The 24,080-nt window shown below is 41.8% G+C and overlaps 1 protein-coding gene across 2 annotated transcripts; it reads right to left on the reverse strand.

The window, feature by feature from the left end:
* Positions 1-105: 105 nt before the first annotated feature.
* Positions 106-23,582, reverse strand: rxrgb (retinoid X receptor, gamma b). 2 transcript variants are annotated; one of them, XM_040128556.1, is made up of 10 exons: positions 23,377-23,582; positions 8,187-8,422; positions 4,993-5,137; positions 4,460-4,639; positions 3,788-3,948; positions 2,912-3,041; positions 2,306-2,438; positions 1,751-1,842; positions 1,299-1,404; positions 106-922 (listed from the first exon to the last, which is right to left on the reverse strand). In XM_040128556.1, exons 1-10 carry the CDS (start codon positions 23,405-23,407, stop codon positions 775-777), a joined length of 1,362 nt encoding a protein of 453 aa, XP_039984490.1. In that variant the 5' UTR covers positions 23,408-23,582; the 3' UTR covers positions 106-774. The 2 variants fall into 2 exon arrangements, with proteins under 2 accessions (XP_039984490.1, XP_039984491.1); XM_040128557.1 differs by lacking the exons at positions 8,187-8,422; positions 23,377-23,582 and adding an exon at positions 5,313-5,624.
* Positions 23,583-24,080: the final 498 nt, after the last annotated feature.

The following is a 24,080-nucleotide window of genomic DNA, read 5'->3' on the forward strand; positions in this document are numbered from 1 at the left end:
TTTAATATACGTTTTTGCAAAGTGTTTGTGCTGCCAAAAATTTCAGTCATATATATATATATATATATATATATATATATATATATATATATATATATATATATACTTTTTTTCCCCTAATTTTTTTGTATCGTATCACATTTGTCCTGCCACAATAACCTCCTAAAACCTTTAGGAATTTCCACTGCATTGTGTCTACAAGTAACAAAAATGCAGTTCCAGGGGATCAGGGTTTCAAAGGAAATCGTCACTTGCACTTTCTGGGAATTTCAGGGAACCAAAATGGTAAGAACCTGCATTTTGTGCAGGTTGATGCTGCTGTGCAGTTTAACAATTTATTATATAATGAATCAAAATATGAAAACACAAACACACATTTTAGATACATTTTTAAATAACTTTATTCTGTAAGAATTCTCAAATGTGTTTTAAGAAATGCAAGGATGGTTTCTGTTCTTATTCAATTCTTCTTTGAATAAAATATTATTCTTTTTCAAATTGCATTGGGTTGCTTTTAAAATGGACACCTGAAATTATCTATTTACAAAAGAAATCTGTTAACAGTTGTATTAGAATTCATTTTGACAGTGTACACAATCCTCCTTCTCACCCTCCCCACAACCTCAAAATACTTTTTTTAAAATTTTAATTACAATGTTTTGCTTGGTACAAAATATGCAGTTTTACAAATTAAATCAAGTCTTTTTTTTATTCCATATTCATATCGCTGACAATGTGGGAGTATATACAGGGGGAAGGGGGGGGGGACTGGTGTCATGTGATCTGATGCGGAGCCTCCAGCATCTCCATCAGGAAGGTGTCGATAGGTGTGTCCCCGATCAGCTTGAAGAAGAACAAATGCTCCAGGCACTTGAGGCCAATGGAGCGCAGGGCAGGCAGGCGGAGCAGCAGTTTGGCAAACCTGGGAAAGAGGGAAATGGTGCTTCAGCTTAAGCAATCAACATTGCAAGTTCTTCTTTAAATTAATTTCCAAATTTGCTAGTAAATAATTACTGTTATCGCTAATAGCTTAAATTAATAAGCAGTGTGTTCCCAGTACCTGTTGCTTTTACTCAGGTCCCAACAGTAAAACCAAAATAGTCAATTGAAACCATCACCACCACCATGTAAGGAAGAACACCACCTTTGAAATCTAATGTAGCAGTCGCGTCATAGTGATTTAGCAATGTAAGAGCTGCGCAGTACTGTAATCTGCGATCTTCACTGCTCTGTACAACCACGAAGCAGCAATTGAACAATGGTGTTTGATCGATCCGGTAATGTACTGTGTTTCTTACCTGCCAGGCTGGTCTGGGTATTTCTGTTTTGTGTATGACTCCAGTGAAGCATAGACTTTTTCCCTCAGCCCCTCAACCTCTGGTGGGTTTGAAAGACCTTTTGCATCTGAAACAAACCCAAAGTCACAGTCACACACAACCACATAGTAATGTCTTCTCGTCCGAGTAACACCCACCTGCATTTAAACCTTTTTGTGACCAAAAAAGAAACCAAAGCCATGATGTCACAAGTTTTGTGAAGTCACAAAACCATATTATGATGCCCAACATTATGTTTGACCAACACATACATCATTACATTGAATAACAAAAGTAAGCAGTGGAATATTACATCTATCTCATTTAGTATACAACTAGGGTAATTAAAAATTGAGAGACACTTCTCATTTGAGATGCACTGCTTATGTTGCTTTGTAGCATATCATGTAAAGGCAACAGGAGGCCAAACTGACCTGGGTTGAAGAGGACGATGGCTCGCAGACAGCCGAGCTCTGTCTTATCCATCTGCATATCTTTCATTTTAGATACCAGCTCTGTCAGGACTCTGCAGGAGATCAAGAGAATAACAAGACAGAGTCACAACCTGGACTGTGAATCAGTTGATAACCAAGTATGCAGTATATATACTTTGCATCCATCTCTTAGTAAATATCTTGCATTTCTCCTAGAGTAAGCATTCAGCTTAACTTAAGTGGTTGCGCAAAAACAAGTGACTGAAGGTATCAGTAGCCTAAAGCACTGGCAAGATGTTTCAGACCTAAGACCACAAAATGACTTAAAAACATCTGCAGTGGTTTGATGGGGCTGTTGGCTAAAGCCATTGACTTAACATTTACTTCATCAACTCTTGTGGAAGTGCATTTCAGTTACACTTCTCCGTTCTTAATACAGCATCACAAGAGTTTCTAGATATGTAATCCAATAAGCATTGTTGTCAAGCCGGCCAACAGGTAAAGCCATAACGGCGGATATTTAGCTCTCCAGATGTTGCCTTATCTGTTACGTACCGGTCAAAGATGGAGCCCACTCCAGCACTGTGGGCGCTGCTTCTGTGGACGTGGAGGCCTGTTGCCAACAGGATGCCATCTTTTACCGTGACTGAGCGATGCGAGAAGGAGGCGATCAGCAGCTCGTTCCAGCCTGGATACAAAGACAAAAGAACTGTGACCGCTCCATCTTTCTGTCCATCCCTACCTCACAGTCCCTCTAGATTGTCTGTAAATGACATCATTTCTGTGAGCTGTCGGCCTTCTCGTGTTTTTCTTAATGCCAAACTAATTCTTAACAGGTCTGCCGTGACTTCTTGGCTTCACACACAGGCCTCATCAGGCCTGCGTGTGAAATCCTTCACCAGCAGAGGTCAGCCCTGGAGCAGCTGCAAACCGCACTGCTGGGACTTGGCAAATAGTCCAGTTATATTTGGTTTCACTGCTCCATTAAACTAGTTGGCAAAAATGTGTTGAGCAAATGTAGAAGACTTAAATAGACTGTTTGCCGGGGGATGAGTAATTATTGGGTTGCAGAAAAGCTTGTTTAATGTTAGGAAATGTATCTTTGTGAATCTTTACATGCACATTTACATATGTACACATATGTTTGCCGTGTGTGCCTACCTGCTCGTAGTAGGATGACCTGATCATCGAGGGGGAGTTCGGAGAAGTGCGGGATCCTTTTGGCCCACTCCACCAAGGTGAAGAGCTGCTTGTCTGCTGCTTGGCAGATATTGGTGACAGGGTCATTGGTCTAGAGAGGAACAAGATGGAAAAATACCAAAACAGCGCAGTCAATAACTGTGCTGGTGAGCTCCTTCATTGACATCGGAACTTGTCTAACCGCAGTTAGAGCAGGTGCAGCTGTGGCTATTTTTGGGTGTTCTGTAAACCAACAAATTCCTCTCAAAACACTTTGAGCTTTGGGTGGTAGTATTCATTGCAGGGCTGCATGAGATTGTACAGGAGTCAGTGTCTTCTTCACTGTTAATTTACTGACTTCTCAGAATAAAAGTTTCAGATCTTGAAAAGGCTGATATGATTTTCAAGTCAAATGGAATTTAATGAATGGTAAACAACAAAAACAGACCTCAGAGCAGCTGTCAGAAGCACTGACCGTGGCTTGTCTGAATAATGGAGTTAGAGTAGAGTCTGGATTCAGTCCCATAAACGGCTCAACTTGTGTTATTTACCTTCGACTTGTTTACTAATCAGAACAACACTTCAATCCTGGATCCGCTGCATCTTTCCTGAATTTATTTTCACTTGGACTGATCACACTCCATCACTTCAGCTACAGAATGACAAATAACGACTTGGCTTTGCTCAGGTGCATATGGTTTTTGACCACCACTGATCAGGACCAACATCATAGAGCTGCACGTTTTTGGCCTCAAGTTGCTCCCTTGTCCGTTAGGTAACACGTCAGCCTCATGATAAAAACGGTGATGAAAAGTTCATGGGTTTGGCCAAATCCAGCTCAGTGTCTGTGATTCTTACAGAGTTTCCAGGGCTGCCGTCACTGTATGTCTCCGTTTTGGGTTCCACAGCCAGTTCAGCGCCAAGGATCTTGTCCACAGGCATGTCCTCGTTGAAACTGCTGGTAGATTCCACCTCATTCTCCCCCCGCTCCTTCCCACGCTGCCTCTCTTCCTGCACCGCTGCACACACACAAACACACACACACACAAACACGTACATTTAAGGTCAAACCACCCCTACTTAATCTTCCGGACTAGATATTATTGGCACCATAATATCACTGATACAACAGAAACTCTGCACTCTCCAAAATTAAAAATAAATCTCAATTGTGCAATCTGACAATTAGCAAACAACAAAAAATATACAATATATGCCAGGCTGAAATAAGTTGGTTCCCTTTTTTTTTTTAAATCAAATATATTCTAAATCAGTTTATTGCAGCACTTCACTGACGCTACTGTATACCACACTTACTGTACACTGAATCAAATACTCAACTCCAAGACATACATTGTCATGGCTGAGCCAATATATCCATGCAAATACACAGTATATTAAAGATGGGCTGTTCACAATTTTATTGACATTTCCATGCATTTCAGCCATGACATGTTTGCATTGTTTGCATTTGTGCAATGATGTTTTCCCTATTCATTTAACGACTATCTCGCACATGCACATACACACCTTCTCTCTTCATGCCCATAGCAAGGCACTTCTGGTAGCGACAGTACTGGCAGCGGTTTCGCTGGCGCTTGTCAATCAGGCACTCCTTGTTGTCTCGACATGTGTATGTGAGATCTTTACGGACAGTCCTCTTGAAGAAGCCTTTGCATCCCTCACAACTGTACACACCATAGTGCTTTCCTGTGGAAACAAAGCCCACAACATCAGTCCTGCTTTGACTCAGCAATAAAACTCATAGTACATAACGTTCACAGTGTGGACTGTAAACCTCTTTTTTGGACTTGTCTGGAATCTGATCGGAAGCGAGTTGCCATTTACTACACATTGAAAAACCCATTTGTAAATACAGTAAAAACAGTACAATAAAGGTCTTAGCAACAGAAAAAAAACAGAGATAAACCTAACAAAATGCCTGACAAGTCACCTTGAAATCAATCTGTCTTTGTTATCTTTGCTCCAGTCATCTGGGTGGCAATGTTTGCGGGGAGTGGCTGTGTAAATTTCTCTCCTCCATCCTCACCCTCTAACATTACCTGAGGAGCGGTCCCCGCAAATGGCGCAGATGTGCTTTGACATTCCCCCGGGGCTCGTACACTGGTAGTTGATGTTTCCCAGGCTCTGTAGGCCCGGTGGAGGCTTGATGTCCTCTGAGCTGCTAACACTGTTCATAGAGTTCATCTGAGGATGACAGGAAGACAGACGAGAGAACAGAGACAAAGAGTTGAAGCTGAGGTGGCCAGAACTTAACAAAACACAGCACAGGAGGAAGCAGAGGGGAAGTAAGAGTGAAAAGAGTTAGGCAGTCTCATGACACTCTCCCTTCCTCTATTTTCTCAGTTTGTCTTCCGCTCACCCATATTATTATTTTCTCCCCACCCACACACTTTATTGTGAAAGTGTCTCAGGGTACGATCACATGCTCGGGCAGTGGGAGGAGCTGAATCTTCTGTCTGAGGCTTGTCATACAGGTTTTCTAATGATTGCTGGCAGGGAGTGGCCTAGGAGTCACGTGTGCAGAAAGTGCAGTTCTCAGACACAAACAGCAGATGGGGCTCCTGTGTAGGGTCTTTGAATTTCTGAGAGCGAAGGAAATTTTAAGCTGAAGTGAGAAGATGTTGACACTTCTAATCTATGCACAATTTGTTTTATCGGGCCAAATTTTAATTTTGGAGAATAATAAACTCCTTATAATGGCATCCCAGAAGGTTTCGCAAAAAATCACACCTTACCTGATGAGACTGATGACTCTTACTACAGTATGAGGGCTGATGTGTGCTGAAGGAGCCCCATGAGACAACAAGGTGTGAACAGCCCATTAAGGTTAAAATGAGTGAGACTCCACCACTCAGCAGAGGAAGTGAAGCGTCTTAAATGAGGGGCAAAACGTGTTCAAGGCCAGGCATCAAATCCGGCTTCCTTCGACTTTTACATATCTCTATCTCTTTCTCTCGTCATCTTCATGCCCTTTGACCCTCTCCTGCTGATCAGAGCCATCTAGGATGCATGCATGTGCTGTGCATTTTTGTTTGTTTAGTTGTTTATGTGCAAACATCAGCAGTCCAACTGGAAACAACAAGGTTGACCTACATATGCCCTCATGTCCTATATATTTGATGCAGTGTAACATATAGGAAAGCCTTCCCACAGTCACCTCAGGCTCTTCATATCACTTATTTACGAAGTGCACTTCCTTACGATTATTCTCTAATGGTAAACTGAACTGAGGACTCTACGGCTGTGACCTTACAGCAGAGGAGAGTGTACAAGAGATTTTCCTGTCTTTCAGTTTTTCCCCAAGCACACCAGTTCCCTACGCCGCTACTACCCTCTTCGACTGCAGATGCCCCAAAGGCAGACAGTCACAGTTAAATGAGCATTCAGCCCCCTGCATATTCGCTCATTGGTGAGTCAGTGGTGCACAGCTATGCCCCTTCAGCAAACTCTTCAACACAGTTTTCACAAATAATTAATTTTACACGTGTATGGTTTGAAAAAAGAAGCCTTGTGGTGCATTCAAACAGTTGTTCAGACATACATGCTGTTTCAGATAGATAACATATTGGTGCAAAATAGGGCTACAAGCACTGAATATGGATTATTGATGCATCATACATTCTTTATACAACACATGGTATGAAGAACATAATGCATCATACATATGATGCTTACTCATGCCTTTAATGTGGCAGACATCCGTACCCACTTTTCAGTAAAAATCTTGTATTTCTTAAATGAGGTTGTGAAAATCTAAGAAAGACAGATTTATTTTCGATTGCCAACTATGCAGTTTTGAGATTCATTCTGAGTTTTAAAGGCACAATCAGGGATACAAATGCAAAAAGAGATGACACAATTAATCAATTAGTTGATCAGTAGAGGAATAATCTGCAACTTTTCTTATAATTGTTTAATCATCTAAGTCATTTAAGCTGGTTTTCTGAGTCTTCCATGATATTAAACTGACTATCTTTGGGTTTTAGACAGCTGTTTAGAAAAAAGGGCAGTTAGGACATGTCAGTTTGGACTTTGGAAAATTGTGATTGGCATTTTAAAAAAAACAATTCTTTGGACATTTCACAGACAAAATCTTTTTTCAATTAATTAAAGAAATATGTATGTACAAGAATAATTTGAGTTTGTGCTCAATGCTGTCAGCCCAGGACTGCTCATGAACTCCAGTTCCCCCGTGAAAACAGTATGAGATGTTACCTGACACAATGACCTAATGGTGGCTTGGTCATTGGCTGTTGGCAAGCGATGAAAAGACGGTTACACCATACAATCGTATCAGCTCTGACTGTCCCTAAAGGCACAGATCCATGCAGTGATTGAAGCAACATACAGTATATTACTGTCTGATGCCCCCTGCAGCACTGGCCTCGATCCAGCCTCTGAAGCACAATGTTTTTGTGTACGTGGCTTGTGGGGTCTGTAGTTCATTCAATGGACCACTTATAGAAAGTATCTCGATTAGCCCTCTGTCTCTCTTGCAGTCCATTGTGCCAGAGAGTAAAAAGAGCAGTCTTGTGGGTGTTGCTGTTTATTTTTTATGCAATCTGAAAAGATGCAACCTCACACAGGAAGGAGCTGTGTTTGGATCATATGAGACACTGGTATAATAACAAAAATTTTACTTTAAAATGAGACTAAGGCAAGCAGACACAAGTAAAAACAGAAATGGGGGAAAATGTAATGAAAGTGGAAAAAAGCAAGAAAAATGGGGGTTGCTCTCTTTCTCTGTCTTTTCCTTTTCTTTCTGTAATCCATCTAAGGGCTAATAATCAGACTGTGTCTTAAGTCCCTTCGCATGACAGCAGCAACACAGAACTCAGCGGTGACCTTTAGGGCGAGACGTTTAAAGGTCAGTAGAAGGGTAGGGGAGAGAGAGAAAAGCCAAGGTATGCCAGCCAAATACATTGGATATGGCTAACCTTCAGTCCTCCTGTCCGCTGTCGGAGATTCCAAGAATGAAAGGCACATGATCAACCAAAGAACATGATAGTTTCACGCACACGGAACTTGCCAAAGGTAGTAACTTTAAAGAAAATTAACCTCTGTTGATGAAAGGGCATTGATGAAGAGAAGGCCTTGTCTGTTTGGAAAGAGGTAAATTGGGCAAACCAAGAGGATGAAAAAGTTTAAATTTAAGTCCCTCTTTAAAAGATTTTTTTTCAGACAATGTCCATTGCTATCCGAATACCATCAAAACACCCACACATTTTCTCACCTGTGGACTGCTGAGTGGTCCAAAGTTCATGCTGGGCGTGGACGGTAGTGATACAGAGGGTGAGCCCAGAGACGATGTAATGACCGGGTAGGGTGAGGCCAGGCCGTTCATTGGTGAGCCCAAGGTGGACATGGGGGACGGCAGGGGCCTGGAGGTGCTGATGACTGAAGGGTGGCCCACCATTCCACCCATGGGAGGTGGGTGGGTGTGGGCTGTGCTCATTGGCCCTGTAGAGCCTGGAGGAGAAGGAAAGGTGTGTTAGAGAACAAAGCTAAGAAAATTTATATGGAACTGTCTGTTTTTGTTGCAGCTGTGTCAGGTACACTGCTGCAACCAAAGGCAATCCGGTACAACAAATCCTGTAGTCGTGAAGCTTATAATGTACAGGTTTTGTTTACACTGTGTCAGAGAGGAAATTTGATTGAACCAGAACATTAAAGCTGTTGGCCGTAAAACCAAAACAAAGAGTTAAAAGACACCTAAACTCCCTGTTGAGCCCTTAGGGAAACTGCAGAGTTGGGTAATAATTCTTAGAAGGTTTGTTACCACAAGCAGCACCTTTCACATTACACATAGTCATTTGATCCATTGCTGATATAAAAATATTGACCATAGCAGCTTTAAGATCCAACAAGAATAAATAAACCACATAATCACACTTTAAAATTAGTGGAGCAGAAGCTGAAAAAAGTTATTGCAATTTCCATCTCAGTGATTACAGACCTAAAAAACACTATATATGGGAAAATGACAGTATAGTAGATAAACACATTTGCAGTAAGAGTTGTCTAAATATGGCTGCACAGAGTGAAGTGTGCCTGATTTTGGTCACAGGGTGCTGACTTTGCTTTGCATCCATTGATGTAAACTGACAGGCTGGCATTTACATAGATGACCTATTTAGAAAAGCTGTCAGTCAACTGGGTAACAGGGTGTGGTGTGTAATTTCATGCATGTGCTGTAGCTATGAGGACATTCATTCATCATCACCACAAATTACAACAAATACCAACAGGCTCGTACAGTATGTACATGCACGGACAAACATCTACTGTACTCACAATTAAAACATATATACAATTGATACACACAGGCTGTCACAGCTTGTTCTGATGGAGACAGATGCAATAAACAGTACCTCTCTGGGCTAATGTCAATGACTCAAAGAGACACTTGATGGGTTTTTGTTTTGTTTTTTTTCAGGAAAATGTTACTGATGAAGAGTGACCTACCACCATATGCACAAGAACTTTTGGATTAGACTGAACTGCCAGAAAATGCAGGAGCTTCTTCTTGTGTGTCGGTGCACCATCCCCCACCCACCTTTACACACACACACACACACGCAGTGTGATACTGGGCCCAGCGCCACTGTTCTTAGTTAAATGTCACATTCCTGTGTTTGTGTGTGTGTGTGTGTGTGTGTGTGTGTGTGTGTGTGTGTGTGTGTGTGTGTGTGTGTGTGTGTGCTTGTGTGTATGTGTGTGTAAAGGGGGACGGTGGCATGATACCCTGACATGCAATGAACAGCAAATTAAGGTATTTTTTCTTCGTTTCCCCCTTAACGCACCCCAGGTAATAGGCTAGATCCCAAGAGTCACACCTCCTTTTCTTTTGAAAAATTAATTAAAACATCTAATCCATCATCCTGATTAACTTTAAAAACATAAATTTCCAAAGATGACAGTTTAATTTGTCAGGAAATATATTTTCCTATTAGGCAATAATGAAATCCTTTGTCCCTTGAAAATACATATTAGCAAAGAGTCACTGTTGCCTTTCATGGCCAGAGAATGACTTAAATTGCAGTGTGACTTCTACTTCCTATTTCTGCTCCAAAGTCTAAATGGGAAAGACAGATGCTCCTGCTTTGCAAGGGAGCTAAATTCTGTACCTGAGGACCCTCGTAGAGTTGCAATAATTGGGTATAATCAATTAATTGAGCAATCATGGATGAGTAGTCATCAGCTGCATTCCTTTTTTTTTGTAATTGTCACTCACTTTGTAACTGATATAGATTAAACAAATTAAAATACAAAACAGTACATTTTCTCATTTCATCCAAGGGAAATGCTAAATTCTGACAAAAATTTCACTGAAAACTTCAAACGTTCTACTTGTTTTCTGGCAGTAGCTGTCAGCTCCGGTGTACACAAAGATGTGTTTCTTTTTTGCCTACCTCTGAGAAATAATTGCTGAAGTCACCTCAGTTTGCAGGCTTTTTGAAAGCTAAACAGAAATACTTGCTAAATGCTTTGCAATACTTTTGAAATGGTGCTATGATACTTAACCTCTGGCAGTGATTAAAAGCATATTAGTTTTTTTCTCCACTGGATATGAGAAGCCTAAACTCTATCTAAAAGAAATTGAAACTTTGAGTAATGCAAGACAGTTGCTTTCAGATGTCAAGGATTTGAGAAATAGAGAGGAATGTCACATTGTCTGCCTGGATGTAGCACTTTTTGCATGAAGACACACTCTAAAACACGCAGCTGGCCATTCAGACCCTCTCTGTATGCCAAGGAACAGATGTTGTGCAACTTCCTGTTTAGCAGTGGGACTACAGCCTCCACCCCCTTTCTCACTCACCCACTTTCTCCAGCCCTCCATGACTGATCCCTGGAAGGCAAATATGTATTGGGGCCTCCCTCTCTCTCCCACAGAGATGGCTGGATACAAGAGATCTACTGCAGTGTCATGAACTTTAAAAGCAGTCAACTCTTTCTACAGTATGCTATGGCCTGTAACGCAACAAAATGTACTTCCTAAATTAAATTTTTACAGTGGCGGGCGTGCTTTCCCAACTTTTTGGAGCGCATTTTCATCTAATCAACAAGCTTACGTAAGGGATGAGCACAGGATGAGTACGGCATGTACTGTCTCAGTTTGTGCACTGACCCCTCTCTTTATGTGCATGGCAAATTCCCTCCGTGGCTCATAAAGTTCTATTCTATTCTAGAAGTGCTGAGTAGGAGATATAATAACGGGGATCTCGTCACCCCAGCCAGCAATGTGACAACACGCTCTCATAGACATTCAGACCAACAAGTATCCAGATGTAAAAGATGACAAGATAAAGGGTTGTAATATGGACCCGGACTGGATGTGGTATTTCACGCTGCCAGTAACAAGAAGAGCCAGAATTTGCAGCTAATGCTGAGACGATTGATCGATTAGTAGTTGTTGAAGTCATTCATCAAGCAAAAACGATATTTTTGAACGTACATTCTCTGGTTCCAGCTACTCAAGTGTGCCTACTTCTTTCTGCTTTATATTGCTGTAGATGGAATATATTTGAGTTTTAGACTGTTGGTTGCACAAAACGAGCAACTTGAAAACATCACCTTGAGCTTAGAGAATTTTTGACACAGGGGAGTGTGTGTTTGTTTGTTTGTGTGTGTGTGTGTGTGTGTGTGTGTGTGTGTGTGTGTGTGTGTGTGTGTGTGTGTGTGTGTGTGTGTGTGTGTGGAAGGAGGCCAACATGTTCAGCGGAGGAAGCATAAATCGGCCCAGAGAGGCTCAAAGGGGCCTATCCTTGAATGACCCGACTCAACCGGCTGTTCCATCTCCATTCTATGTAAATCACCTCTACACAAAGAAGCTTCTGGGACGTACATCCCTATCACATGTTACACAGCAGAGAATTGTACACTTCTGGGAGGTTGTTCGTACACAGCCTAAAAAAGACTCATCATAAGAAACTCGCTGAACTCACACAGATTTAGCTCTAGTGCTTCCTGTCAGTCTTTGTTTAAGAGCATCTGTTTGAGAACAAACAAACAGACAGAGCAGTGAAGGGCACCTTTGACCGCTGGCGTCGCAAATCAAAGGTCGCCTGTTGCCAAACTCCTGAACCAAGTTTAAAAGAGTTGCTATCTGCAGCAGCCAACAGTTACACTGATCATTCCCAGAAATTACTGCAGAGGGGACGTAAAACCTTCAAAATGACCCACCAGTGAATAACATAATGCCATCATACCAGCCAACCATTAAGGCTGGATCTGAATTAGAACTGGACGCTATGCTCTACTTGTGTCATGATAAACTGTCATTTCAATAACAATAAATGTGACAATTACTATTTTTTTAAAAACATAAATGAAATTTTCTTTCTTGGACACAAAGGTAGTGTATGCCATTCTATAACCTTGTGTTTATTGACAAAAATATAAATTTGATTGTTTGAGTAATTCATTAATCAAAGCCACAAACTATTCTCTACAGCTAATCAATTATGCAAATATAACTCTTCATAGAAACTGTTAATATTTTTTATTGTGTAAACTCAAAAGGCACTTCATATCCTATGACTGCCTCCGGTTAACACATGGTGCCTATATCAATATGTTTTATATAACAATGTAACCTTAACCCTATGAAAACAAGTCATCAGAAAACAGAACTTTAGTGCAAACTATTTCAGATTTCCTGCATGCAGAGAACCAAGACCACATTGTCATCATCCTCAATCAGCTGCTGTATGCTTTATGTAGGCCAACCACCTTGAGGCAGAGAGCCAAAACCACAAATATAGCCACAAATGTATCACACTGATCTGATAATCAGCAGGTTTTAAGAAATATCACAGAGCACAAACCCTCTAAATCCCTCACTGTTAATTACTGGGTAGTGGCTGGATGGAGCACTCCACTGTGTGGTAATTCAATAAGCCCATGGCCCACTAACTAATAATATCTCCTGTCTGAAGAGCAGACCAGCACTTGGAGTGTTTGGGGGGGGGGGGGCAGATCCACCCCTGAACAACAACACAATCCTCAATATCTACAAGATTAGCCACCACGGAGAAGGATCCTCAGCCTTTGCAGTGATCTGTTTTATGCCTTTTTTTCTATGTACAGTATGTCTACATGTTTCTTGTTCGTGTGTGTGCGTACAGACGGGCTGCATTCTTATATTCCTGGCTGACAGTGCTGTGACCAAATGACAGGCAGCAAAATACATCCTAAAGTAATCAGATGGACAGCCTGCGGACCTTATTAGATACAGTGCACATGTAATTAAGAAATCTCCTCACTGCCAATCCAGCTCACTAGAGCTGGCAGTGAACCCAGACACACACACACTCTTCGCATGCACACACACTTGTCGTCTTTCACATTAAAAGAGAAAGAGCTGACAAATTTTACTTTACACTCGCACAAAATCACCACCCTTTAAACATTCATTTCATTGCTAAATGAGGTTGATGTCTGATCAATTGTGTCAGTAAATCCTCTTATCCCTGGGTAAGTATTTGCAGCTCAGCAGGCCAGCTGTCAAGAAGGTGGGAGGCCGAGGAGGAGGGGACAGAGCCAGATTGGAAGGAAGGGAGCAATGGATGGATAAACGGATGGATGGGAGGATGGATGGGGGAGGGCACTGTGGCGCTGGCAGTATGCCGCTTGCCTCCCCAGCGCTCACATGATCCCACATCACACACGCGTAATCTCTCCGCCTGGCTGAGAACATTAGATCATCAGTTGTGAAAAACCCGTTTTCTCAGCACAACTGTGATATAGGAGATAAAAATCGTTACTGGTGAGAAAAAATTAAGATATTCTATCTATACTATCCAAGGCTGCTTCAAGGACACCTGTTTCATATTCTGACTGCCTCTTTGTAGTTAACAGCTAAAATAAATGTGTAAAGCCCATAACAACTGTGCCACAGGAACAGTGCGTCTGTATTATTCCTCTCTTTTTGAAAATTTATGGAAATGGAAAAATGTTTTTCCCATAAAGCCATACGGCTGTGACAACACGGTAGTGAACTCTCTAGCAAATTCACACAAACTACCCTACAAAGGAAGAGAAATTACCTCTGCGTCCTTTCTTTCTGTCCTGCATTCTCTGCAGTTTCCCTGCAGCGTGTCTTTAAACAAACAAAAGAAATTGCCAGTTAAGCTAATGAACGTACATAACATAGTGTAATTCCCATATGTAGGCTGTCACTGCCATGTCGTTACATCCACAAACCTGCCTGTGTAATACTTTTTACACAGAGGCAGAGAGGATCGATGAGGGGGCCAGAGCTGAGACGGGGACAAGATAAAGATTGTTTTGCAAGTGATAAAAAAAGTTTGGAACTTAAACAAGAAGAGCCAACACAAGTCTGCTTGCACACACAGAGCAGGCTGACCAAGCAGTCCTGGAAAACAAACAAACAGTTGGACTGACAGGCCCAATGCAAACCCAAGCATCCACCCTTGTGGCTCCGTCTAATGAGGTAACTCAGATTAATTCCTGGAAGTAGTCTCTCGCTGTCACAGAGGGCTATGGAGAGATGAGCATGTGGTGTCTACACAGACACACACTAACCCACTCATCTCACGCTGTGACCCAGTGAGTGTAACCAGGGCGACCTGACCTCTGGACCTATGACCAGATCCTAGAAAGACAGCCAGACCGCACAACCAGCTTAGTAGTGACAGTTAATTTGAGTTTAGACTTGGTGTTAATGTTTCATCGGAAAAAAAAAAAAAAATCTGAGAAACAAAGTATGTTCTACATAGACAAAGATAGGAAGACGTTTTAAAAAGACCAAAGAAGAGATGAGAAGAGAAGGACTAAGTGACCATGACTTTGGTAGTAGTAGGACTTAGAGTCTGCAGCCATGCTAGGAACCCTGTGAGGCTGCACTTAAGCTAAATGCTACATTCCGAGTGCTAGCATGCTAACAACGACAATGCTAACATGCTGATGTTTAGCAGGTATAATGTTTACCATGTTCACCATCTTAGTTTAGTGTGACTTACTAATTGGCACCGAACATATTTACATATGAGGTCGATGGAAACTTTGTTAGTATTGCAAATATTCGGTCATAAACCAAAGTATTAGACACCTTGAGATTTTCACCTGATGATGGCGCTAGAGGAAAAGTTAGTTGATCCCCAATCTTATTACAATTCATCCTGAAGGGAACATGAACATCCGTAACAAATTCCTTTGCAATCCATCCAAAGCTGTTTTAACTTCAAACTGTATATACTTAATTTCATGATACAGATTATCACCATCTACTAAAGCATAGTATTGTTTCTGACTCATCTTTTACGTTCCAGATGAAAAATCAATTCACAGAAAGTCGAAATTTGATTAACATAAACCTAACTTTGCATTATTTCCTTGTGGTTTGTATTCCATGTTCACTTTCTGTAAAAAAAAAAAAAAAAAAAAAATCTGCAAAGCTGATTTTTACATCATACTGGTATGAACTGAAGCTATTGGCTGTCTGGAACATAGTAAATCATAAAAATGTCTGGTCTGCTTTGCAAGGGGCACGTTTAAAGTAAGTTGTGTATTTAATGGCTGAGAACATGCAAAATCTAGCGCTATATGATCATGTAACATTTATTTAATCAGAGTAGGTTGTTTTTATTTTTATTAATTACTCCTATTATTAAAGGAGGTTAAAAAGTACATTTTGCATTTCAACAATAATCACTGTAGCTCAGAATATTATGGATTTAAGCAAAGCTGTGTCCCGCAGTGCCTAGTGGAGGATCCAGGACAGAAAACTGAGATTTTCTATTGTGGACATACGTGTGGATAAGCATTTAAATGTTGTACTCTGGGGTCAAAACTGGAAAATGCATTGAGAAGTTTGTGCACTATTCTCAATCCTTCCTTCAACCCAGGCCTGGAGAATGAATTACTACCTTCATGGTTTTCAGTGAGGAGGAACTACAGTTGTAAACAAGAGTGTCACGTGCTTCTCTCAAGGACAATAGAGAAAAGAATCAGTGCTCCAGTATCTACACATTACCCATGCACACACATATACACACAGTGAGGCCAGTTATTAGGCTAACTACAGCAAGTGTGTATGTGAGCTAGCATCAACACTTCCAACACCTCTTCTAACACGGGAAGGAGGAAAAGAGAAATAACTCATCAGTGCCAGCGTTGGCGAAAGGATGCGGGGTGACAGACAGCAGACACAAACAGAGAGAGAAAGCAGAATGGAGAGGGCTAATAGGAAAGGACATGTGTTGAGAGATGAACAGCTAGTGAAGGACGAGGCAATGAGAGCTGGAAGCGTCCTTTTAAGTTGAGTGGCATCCGCGCTGACCACATCTGAAACCTCAAGTGAGTCACAAGCTCTCGATTTTAATGTGCAACAGCAAGGCCTTGCACCTGACACAACTGGTTAAAATGATCCAATTATTTTAAAGGCAGCAACTGAGCTATTGGGGGACAACAAGATCATGGAATCTGGATTCACAAATAGAATCTCTAGCAAAATAAAGTCTTCCAAGCACTGAAACAAATTTATCACAGTAAAGATCATGTATAATTCATCTGAAAAACTGAAAATGCAAATAAGTCCCACAGATGAATTTGCCCCACTGGTTGAATGTTTCTCCCGCTGGGGGACGAAATTCAAAACAACTTGTTCAAAGAGTGCACAGGGATTAGAGGCATTACCGTAATGCATCTGTGCAGCGTTAACTTTTAGGGCTCAAGTTTCACTCACGCGGAAAATCACAGAGCAACAGTGGTGCAGACGGGTAACATCTTTCACCAAAAACAATCCGTGGACTGATTCTGATCAGTGCATTTCCAACAACAGCCGCACACACACACACACACACACACACACACACACACACACACACACACACACACAAACACGTACACACACAGCAGGAAGGACAAAACCCGGCTACTCACAGTGACTATAACCTATCTCCCTCCCGGGGCTCCCTCCACTTGCAGGTGATGCCACAGGGTGCCACATGCCTTCAGGTACAAGTGTTGCACTGGCAGGATGCCGGTCACTCAGGACCAGGACTCAAACTCGTGCGTTGGCTCGGTGACAAACTAAAAAAGGGTATGCATCCTCCTGACATCAACCACTTTTCTGGATAGAACAGGAACGGAAGGGTCGCCGTGGAGAAGGAGGGTGTGTGTGTGTGTGTGTGTTGGAGGGGGGGGTGTCAGTGAAGAGCAAAAGAGGCGGAGTCCACCAGCGCGGTTATAGGATTACCCAGATTATCCTTCCCCAGAGATCAATCCCACAGGCACTGTTTGCTGCCTGACTGCTGCACAAATCAGCTCTTCTACCACCCACTCATCTCGTGTCTCTCTCTCTCTCTCTCTCTCTGTCTCTCTCTCTCTCTCTGAGTGTTGGTAAAACTATCTGCACAGAGACACCTGTTGTAGTGGCAGAACAGACAGTGCCTGGCATGGGGAGGGAGACGGAGGGAGGGATTGTGGTCACGGTGGAGGGGTCACACTTGAGAGTGCAGAATAACCAGAAGTTTCCGATTACTCCCTCTTAAAAGGGATCAAGACTGGAGAGCATGGAAAGACAGTGTGACACTGATGTTGCTTTCATCTACAGAGGCTGTTATGTGTCAGTGACATTTCTTCATTTTGCTCTGTTTCTTCTGAATATTAGTCACAGACTCTCTGTCCAATAGCTTATGTAGGTGGTATAAATGGGATGTATGTGTACTGTTGTGGTATGTGGAGTAGCCTGTGTGCACATTGTTAGTATGTTTATGTGTTTAACAAGTGTTATAGCATTCCAGGAAGTCAGGAAAGGTCTTTTTCAATGCTCTAGGATGGTCAAGCAAACACACAGCAAAGCAACACCCCGATGCAAACACAGGCCAAAAATATACCTCGAAGCCAAAGAGGAACAATACATGAAAACCCTCAGGGAATCTGAATAAACTGCAAAAGGCATGCAGGGATGAATTCAATCTTTAATTTGATCCTTTTTACAAGACTGCAGCTATCAGAACATGCTTTCAAAAATGGTAATAAAATGGTTTCAGTGAAAAACACCACTAAAAGCAGACTGCAAACAGTGGGAGTAACGTTTGTTCAAAAATAACTAAGGCAGCATGCATTCTTGGCCATGGAATTTTGTCATATCATTATCACCCACAAAATAGCCCAAGCCAATAAATGTGAAATTGGCACTGATTGAAGTTTGCAGCTGCTCCTTTTCATCTATCCTGCCATCCTATCAAATGTTCTTGTTCTTGTTTCAAACATTTGCATTGAAAGATAGCATTCACAACTTGAGAAGCCTTTTCCCCAGCATGTGTGCATCTATATTACTTACAGGACTTGACAGAGTTTGCTTGTGCAGTGCACCTGTATTCGGCTGGTTCATATGCCTATACAGTGCTTGAATTATAGCCACTGGTAACCAGATCCTGTCAGTGACAGTAACATGGCAGGAGACTCACACTCGGCTGGACAGGAGAAGAGGAGAAGACAGCCAAGGAGAAGAGACACTTGCCTCTTTTTCAGATTTAACAAATCCCACAGGGAGAAGCTAAAATAAATTCTTAAACGCTTGCTGTGTTATAATAGTGCGTTGTGGCCCACATAAAAACCATCACATTAACCCTAAGAGCCATAATTAGCATTCATAGATGTATCATAGAGTGTAAAGGTGTTGGAGGAGGATATTTTGTAACCTTAGATTTAGGGTACAGTCTTAAATGTTTAATCTGCACTTCTAAAAATCTTATTGCCATTTTGTCATCAGTGTCATGTGTACTTGTGTCTACTTCTCTTTATGTCCTCCACTCTCTGCTAGCAGTGATTTTTGACAGCAGGAAGGACGAAATCATGTAACATATTTGGCAGGGTGGACATTTGTAGGAGAAGGCAGAAAGCAACAAATGGGTGAAAAGCAGAGCAGATTTTTTTTTTCCCAAACAGCGATGAGTGCATGTGTGTTGTGTTAACGGGTACAAGCTGGCATTTGTGCTTGGGAGATAGGAGTACCACATTAAAATGGCACTCAGAGCACTCAAAATAGCTGAGCGTGGTTTACAACATGTTTTTCATGTCTCTCAATGGAGAGGTTTAATGAGATCAAATGAACCGTGCCATGAAAAACCCTTTGCCTAGTCAGTCAATCCAACTTTTACTAAGGCACAATTACACCCTCATCAGTCCCATTCCTATTAATGATATTAATGAGTTCCACGGTGCTTAAACGTTCTAATCACATACTTGCTTTGTGACTGACTCTGTGTATAGGGTTGCAAGAAATGACTGATTTCCTTATTGATGAATCCAATAATTAACTTCATGAAAAAGCGAATAACGGTTTAGTCTATGAAATGTCAGAAAACAGTGAAAAATACTGGTGATTTCTTCAAATTGCAATTTTTGTCCAGCCAATGGTCCAAAACCCACAGATACTCAATTTACAGTGATATAGAACAGAGAAAAGCAGAAGCCCATAACATCTGAGGAGCTGGAACCACAGAATATTTGGTGTTTTGTTTTATTCTTCAAAAATGAAATGATTATTCAGGAATCAGAATTACTGAGGATCAACTAACTGATTAATCAACTAATCAGTTCAGCACTATCTGGGTATACAACAAGACATTGTGGTATCCACAGTGGTAGAAAGTAGCTAAAAACATTTACTGAAGTACTGTACTTAAGTATAATTTTGATATTTTATCTGCTACTTTATATTTCAGCTCAACTACATTTCAGAGGTAAATATTGTGCTTTTTGCTGCACTTCATTTATTTGACAGCTGTAGTTACTTGTTATTTTTCAAATTACCATTTTAAGTATAAAATCTATGATCAGTTTTTGAATACACATTATTATATATTAAATTACTAACAGTATATGTAGGAATTGCAATACGCTCCACCTCTACAACATTAAAGTACTGCTTTCATGTTAATGCAGCAATAATAACGATCCAATAATATAAAAATATGACATTGACAGGAGCCAGTCTACATAATGAGTACTGTTATTTTTTATACTTTCTTTTGCTACTACCTTTGTACTTTTCCTTATGTAAAAAATCAGAACGCAGGACTTTTACTTGTAATGTGTTGTTTCTATCTTTTATCCCAATACAATGACTGTACTGATATTTTTAATGGGCAACCAATAGTTTTTCCCATCAAAAATTTGTAGCAGTGATGACTGGTAGTATTTCTGGTTTGTCAGACACATCAGCAGCTATTGTACCGTGTGTGTGTGTGCAGGTGCAAGTTGTAGCGTTTTCTCTGTTTGCACTCAGATACGCTGTTAGCAGGATATGGCAACTTATTCAGCATTTGATTTAAAATGTAGCATGTCTTTAGCTGTTATGCCTTGCATTTGCTGAATTAATTAAAAGCGCAGAACAGCTGAGATGTACATGTTCATTGCATGGAAAATGAGAGTTAGTGAGCGTCCATGTGTGACAGGTATGTTGTTATTGCATAATTAGCAAAGAAATAGCTTAATACATCTCACAACCAAAAACGGCTGCAGCCCGTAGGCCGTTCAAGGTTCTCTGCTTGATTAAAGCTGGAATTATATCAAGGCTTTGACCTTCTTCACTGATGACTAATTAATGGCAATTAGCCCAGAGAATGGCCTCCTTACGCCCCTTCTTTTCCCTCATCCTGTTCTCACAATTAGCACCCACTCAAACACAATCAAGACAAGCAGAGTCTTTTCCACTGGCACATAAACAAACACACACTCAATCAAAAGTGCCCAAGAATAAACCCATGGTGTGTATTGTGTGCTAATGCATGTGACAGCATTGAAGCACTGCATGTCTCAAGCTACAGAATCCTTGAGCAAATACCTGCAGAGAGCCCCACCCTCTCTACCTGTGTGGTTCTTTTAACTCTGCAGGAGTGGGTGAGGAATGCTCTGTGCAGGGACCGGCCAATAGCGAGGAGGTTTTAAGACTGCTGGGACTTCAGAGTCAAATTTTAACACCCACATTCTTTAAGTCACATGAAATCACGGTCACATTTTGTTGTACAATAAGCTACGCATATAGGAAGTCTGCATGTTTGCAGCTGTGTAAATTTAGGCATGAGCATGTGATTGGGTGTGTGCGTGCTGTGTGCGTGTGCCGGGAGGTGAATCACTGACCCCCGGCAAGTGATGAGAGCTCGCATCAACTAGGGTGACCTCTTTCTCCAACTCCCCACCCCCCAACCCCTTCTACCCTCCACTTCCCCTTTATTTTTCTCCCCTTCACTCTCCCATCCCGTTCTCCTTTCTGCCATGACTTCCCTGCTCTGAGAGCTAAATAAGTTCTCACTGTCAAAACTTGCAAGTGGGTGCTCGTCAGCGTGTCTAGATTCACTTCCACTGATGGAAAATAAAAAACCCTGAGAGCGAAAAATGCTGACTTTACTTAATGCCCGGGGCAGGCCTGCATCAAACCTGCAGAAACTTAACATGTCTGGGAAAAGCTGAGTGGATCACAAAACAACTCGCACATAATCAGCAGACTGTTTTTTGACTTCATAATGTTTTGCCTTCGCCTCACACTCATGACAGATTCCAAAGGGTGATCATCTCCCATTCGAGAAATTAATACTGTTTATGGCCCTATTTTCATGTCTGTTTTGGTGTGTGGGCTGTTTATGCTAAAATACATCATAAATCAACACACAAACCAAAAAAAAGACTTGGAATGATGTTTCAGTGGTTGGGGCTTTCGCTCAGAAACAGATCAGAACAGACCAGAACTTACAAATATTCAATGTTTAATCCAGATTGCAAGCCTCTGTGGGGCAGGAAGCATTACTGTAGGACCATAATGGGACAACAAAACCCCCCACTGAAACCACGACTAATAACATTCACGCAGTGTTTAAATGGTAGATTGGAACTTCAAGTCAGAAATGTGTCAAACGCAACCAAAGGCACCCATTTAGTGGTTAAGTAAAATGTGACCAAAAATTAAATTTCACTCACAAACCTCCCAGGTTTTAAGACCCTGGGATTGTTAGTGGTGGAAAACGGGTCTGACCGACATCTGATACTTAATAAAAGATCAATAACAGACAAAAATATCCACACAAAACTACACTGGTGCGGTACTGTCCTGATCTGCATAAATCTTGGGAAGCATCTACTGCCCAATCAGAGTAAAGTCTTTAAAGATAGAGAAGAAAGACCGTGTAGCCCAGGGGGACTGCTCTGTTACTTCTGTACACTGTGGGCTTCCCTCTACATGCTCTCCCATCCAGATGTCTCTCTCATTCCCCCGAGAGCAACATTCATTATGGAAACAATTTTCAGCCCCTGCGAATGGTGCCGAGATATCTGTGATAACATAAAAGGGATGCCCAATTTTTTCTTCAAGGACTGGTTTTATTTGTTTCCTTGTAATGCCAGGCTATTATGTTTCACCCACCCAGCCCCCCACCCCCACACAACCCGCACCCCTCCCCCCACGAAAAAAAAAAAAGACAGGCTTAGAGGCACATGCCATATTTCTACCGCGGTGGATTGACAGTGATTGTATCTCTCAGGGGAGAGAAAAAAAACTCAAATGATAAATGATGCATATAGTGTGTGACTCAGTAGAGCTCGAAAAAAAAACTCTCCACAGAGTCTCATTTAAGAAGGTTAAGCTGACAAAAACACAGACCTCACAGTTATTTGGCTTACTATAGGTAGTCTATGTACATTATGTACTCCACACGTTTCAAACTCCATAGTGGAAACCGAGCCCGTCCCATTTCCTTGTCTCTGTGGATTCTAGGCTGTCACAAAAAAGAAAAAAAAAAGAAAAAAAATCCTGATAATAGAAATAAGCCATCAGCTGGTTCAAGGGCAAAGTCACCGAGTCAGACCAGAGTTCAACTTTACACAGCAAAACCACATCGCGCTGTCATGCCGCCGAACACAGCCACATCGCTGGCCAGGGCGCGTCTTACACTACGCTCCTGTTTACCACAAAGTAGCCCTAAGTTTGTCTATCAGTGCAAATCCGCCATTCCTGTTACATGCATTTCTCGCTGGATGTGACCACCATCCCAGACCAATAAATTCTGTTTCTGTCTCACACAGTTTAGCAAGAGACGCGCGACAAGCGCCATAAATTACATAAGCTCAATTAAAGTGCCAACCTCTGACCTTGCCTGACCGGCGCGACCACGATCACCTGACTTTTTGCATCGGCCGCCGCTTTCGTGCTGGTTGGCAGACTCGCCAGAACGATTATTGACAAAGAGAGTGGCCCAACAACCGGATTCCCAGACGGGAGTCGGTCGTTAAAGTCCGCGGACGCTTTCGCGCAGAGCTCGCAGACCGGAGAGAAGACGCCATGAAAAAAAAAAAAAAAAATGCACCCTCCTCTAAGTCAGAAACAAAATGCCGCGGCTCGGCCGGAGACACCACAGTCAGACGGGGCTCTACGCAGATCGCCGAGGCGTACTTACTGAGATGTAAATACGGATCATTACTGTCCATACTGTGCGAGTTGCTGCGTCGATTTCCTACAGTCGGTGCCGCTCCGCATCCCAGCGCATTCCTCTCCCAGCCCGACTGAACTCTGCAAGGCGGCTCTACGCGGGGGCCCAGCGAGGGGGAGCGGCAAAACAGGGCTTCTCCCAATGACAACAGTGGTCGATATCAAGCTCCAACACGATCATGACGAAAACATCTCTCCGCTCGGTGACACTGTGTTGCAATATTCTCCACAGTAAAATGTTACTGTTACATCCTGCCTGCCCCCCCCCCCCTCCAATCACTTTTTCCCCCCCCTACATAATCTGGGAATTCTCCCTCAATACTAAAAACAACTTCGGCCACTAAATCTAATAAGGAAATACCAGGAGATGATGACAGCATATGGCTACCAATTTAGATAAGATTGAACACCATAATGCGAGCATTTCATTTGATTCCTCTGATTATGCTGAGCAGTCTATACAGTTTATAGGCAGTCTACCACATGTAGTGTAAATGTCTTGCAGTTCAACCAGCAAGAAATGCATCTCAGCTCCCAAAATGTCCATGTTAATCTGTATTATTAGTATCACTATATTTGTGATGATTATTATCATTGTTATTAACTCTAATTAAGTATCTAGGCTAATTGGGTATTGCTTAAAGTCTATTTAGTCTATAAGTGTGTGTTTCT

Source organism: Xiphias gladius, chromosome 6, assembly GCF_016859285.1.
Source record: "Xiphias gladius isolate SHS-SW01 ecotype Sanya breed wild chromosome 6, ASM1685928v1, whole genome shotgun sequence".
Taxonomy (NCBI): domain Eukaryota; kingdom Metazoa; phylum Chordata; class Actinopteri; order Istiophoriformes; family Xiphiidae; genus Xiphias; species Xiphias gladius.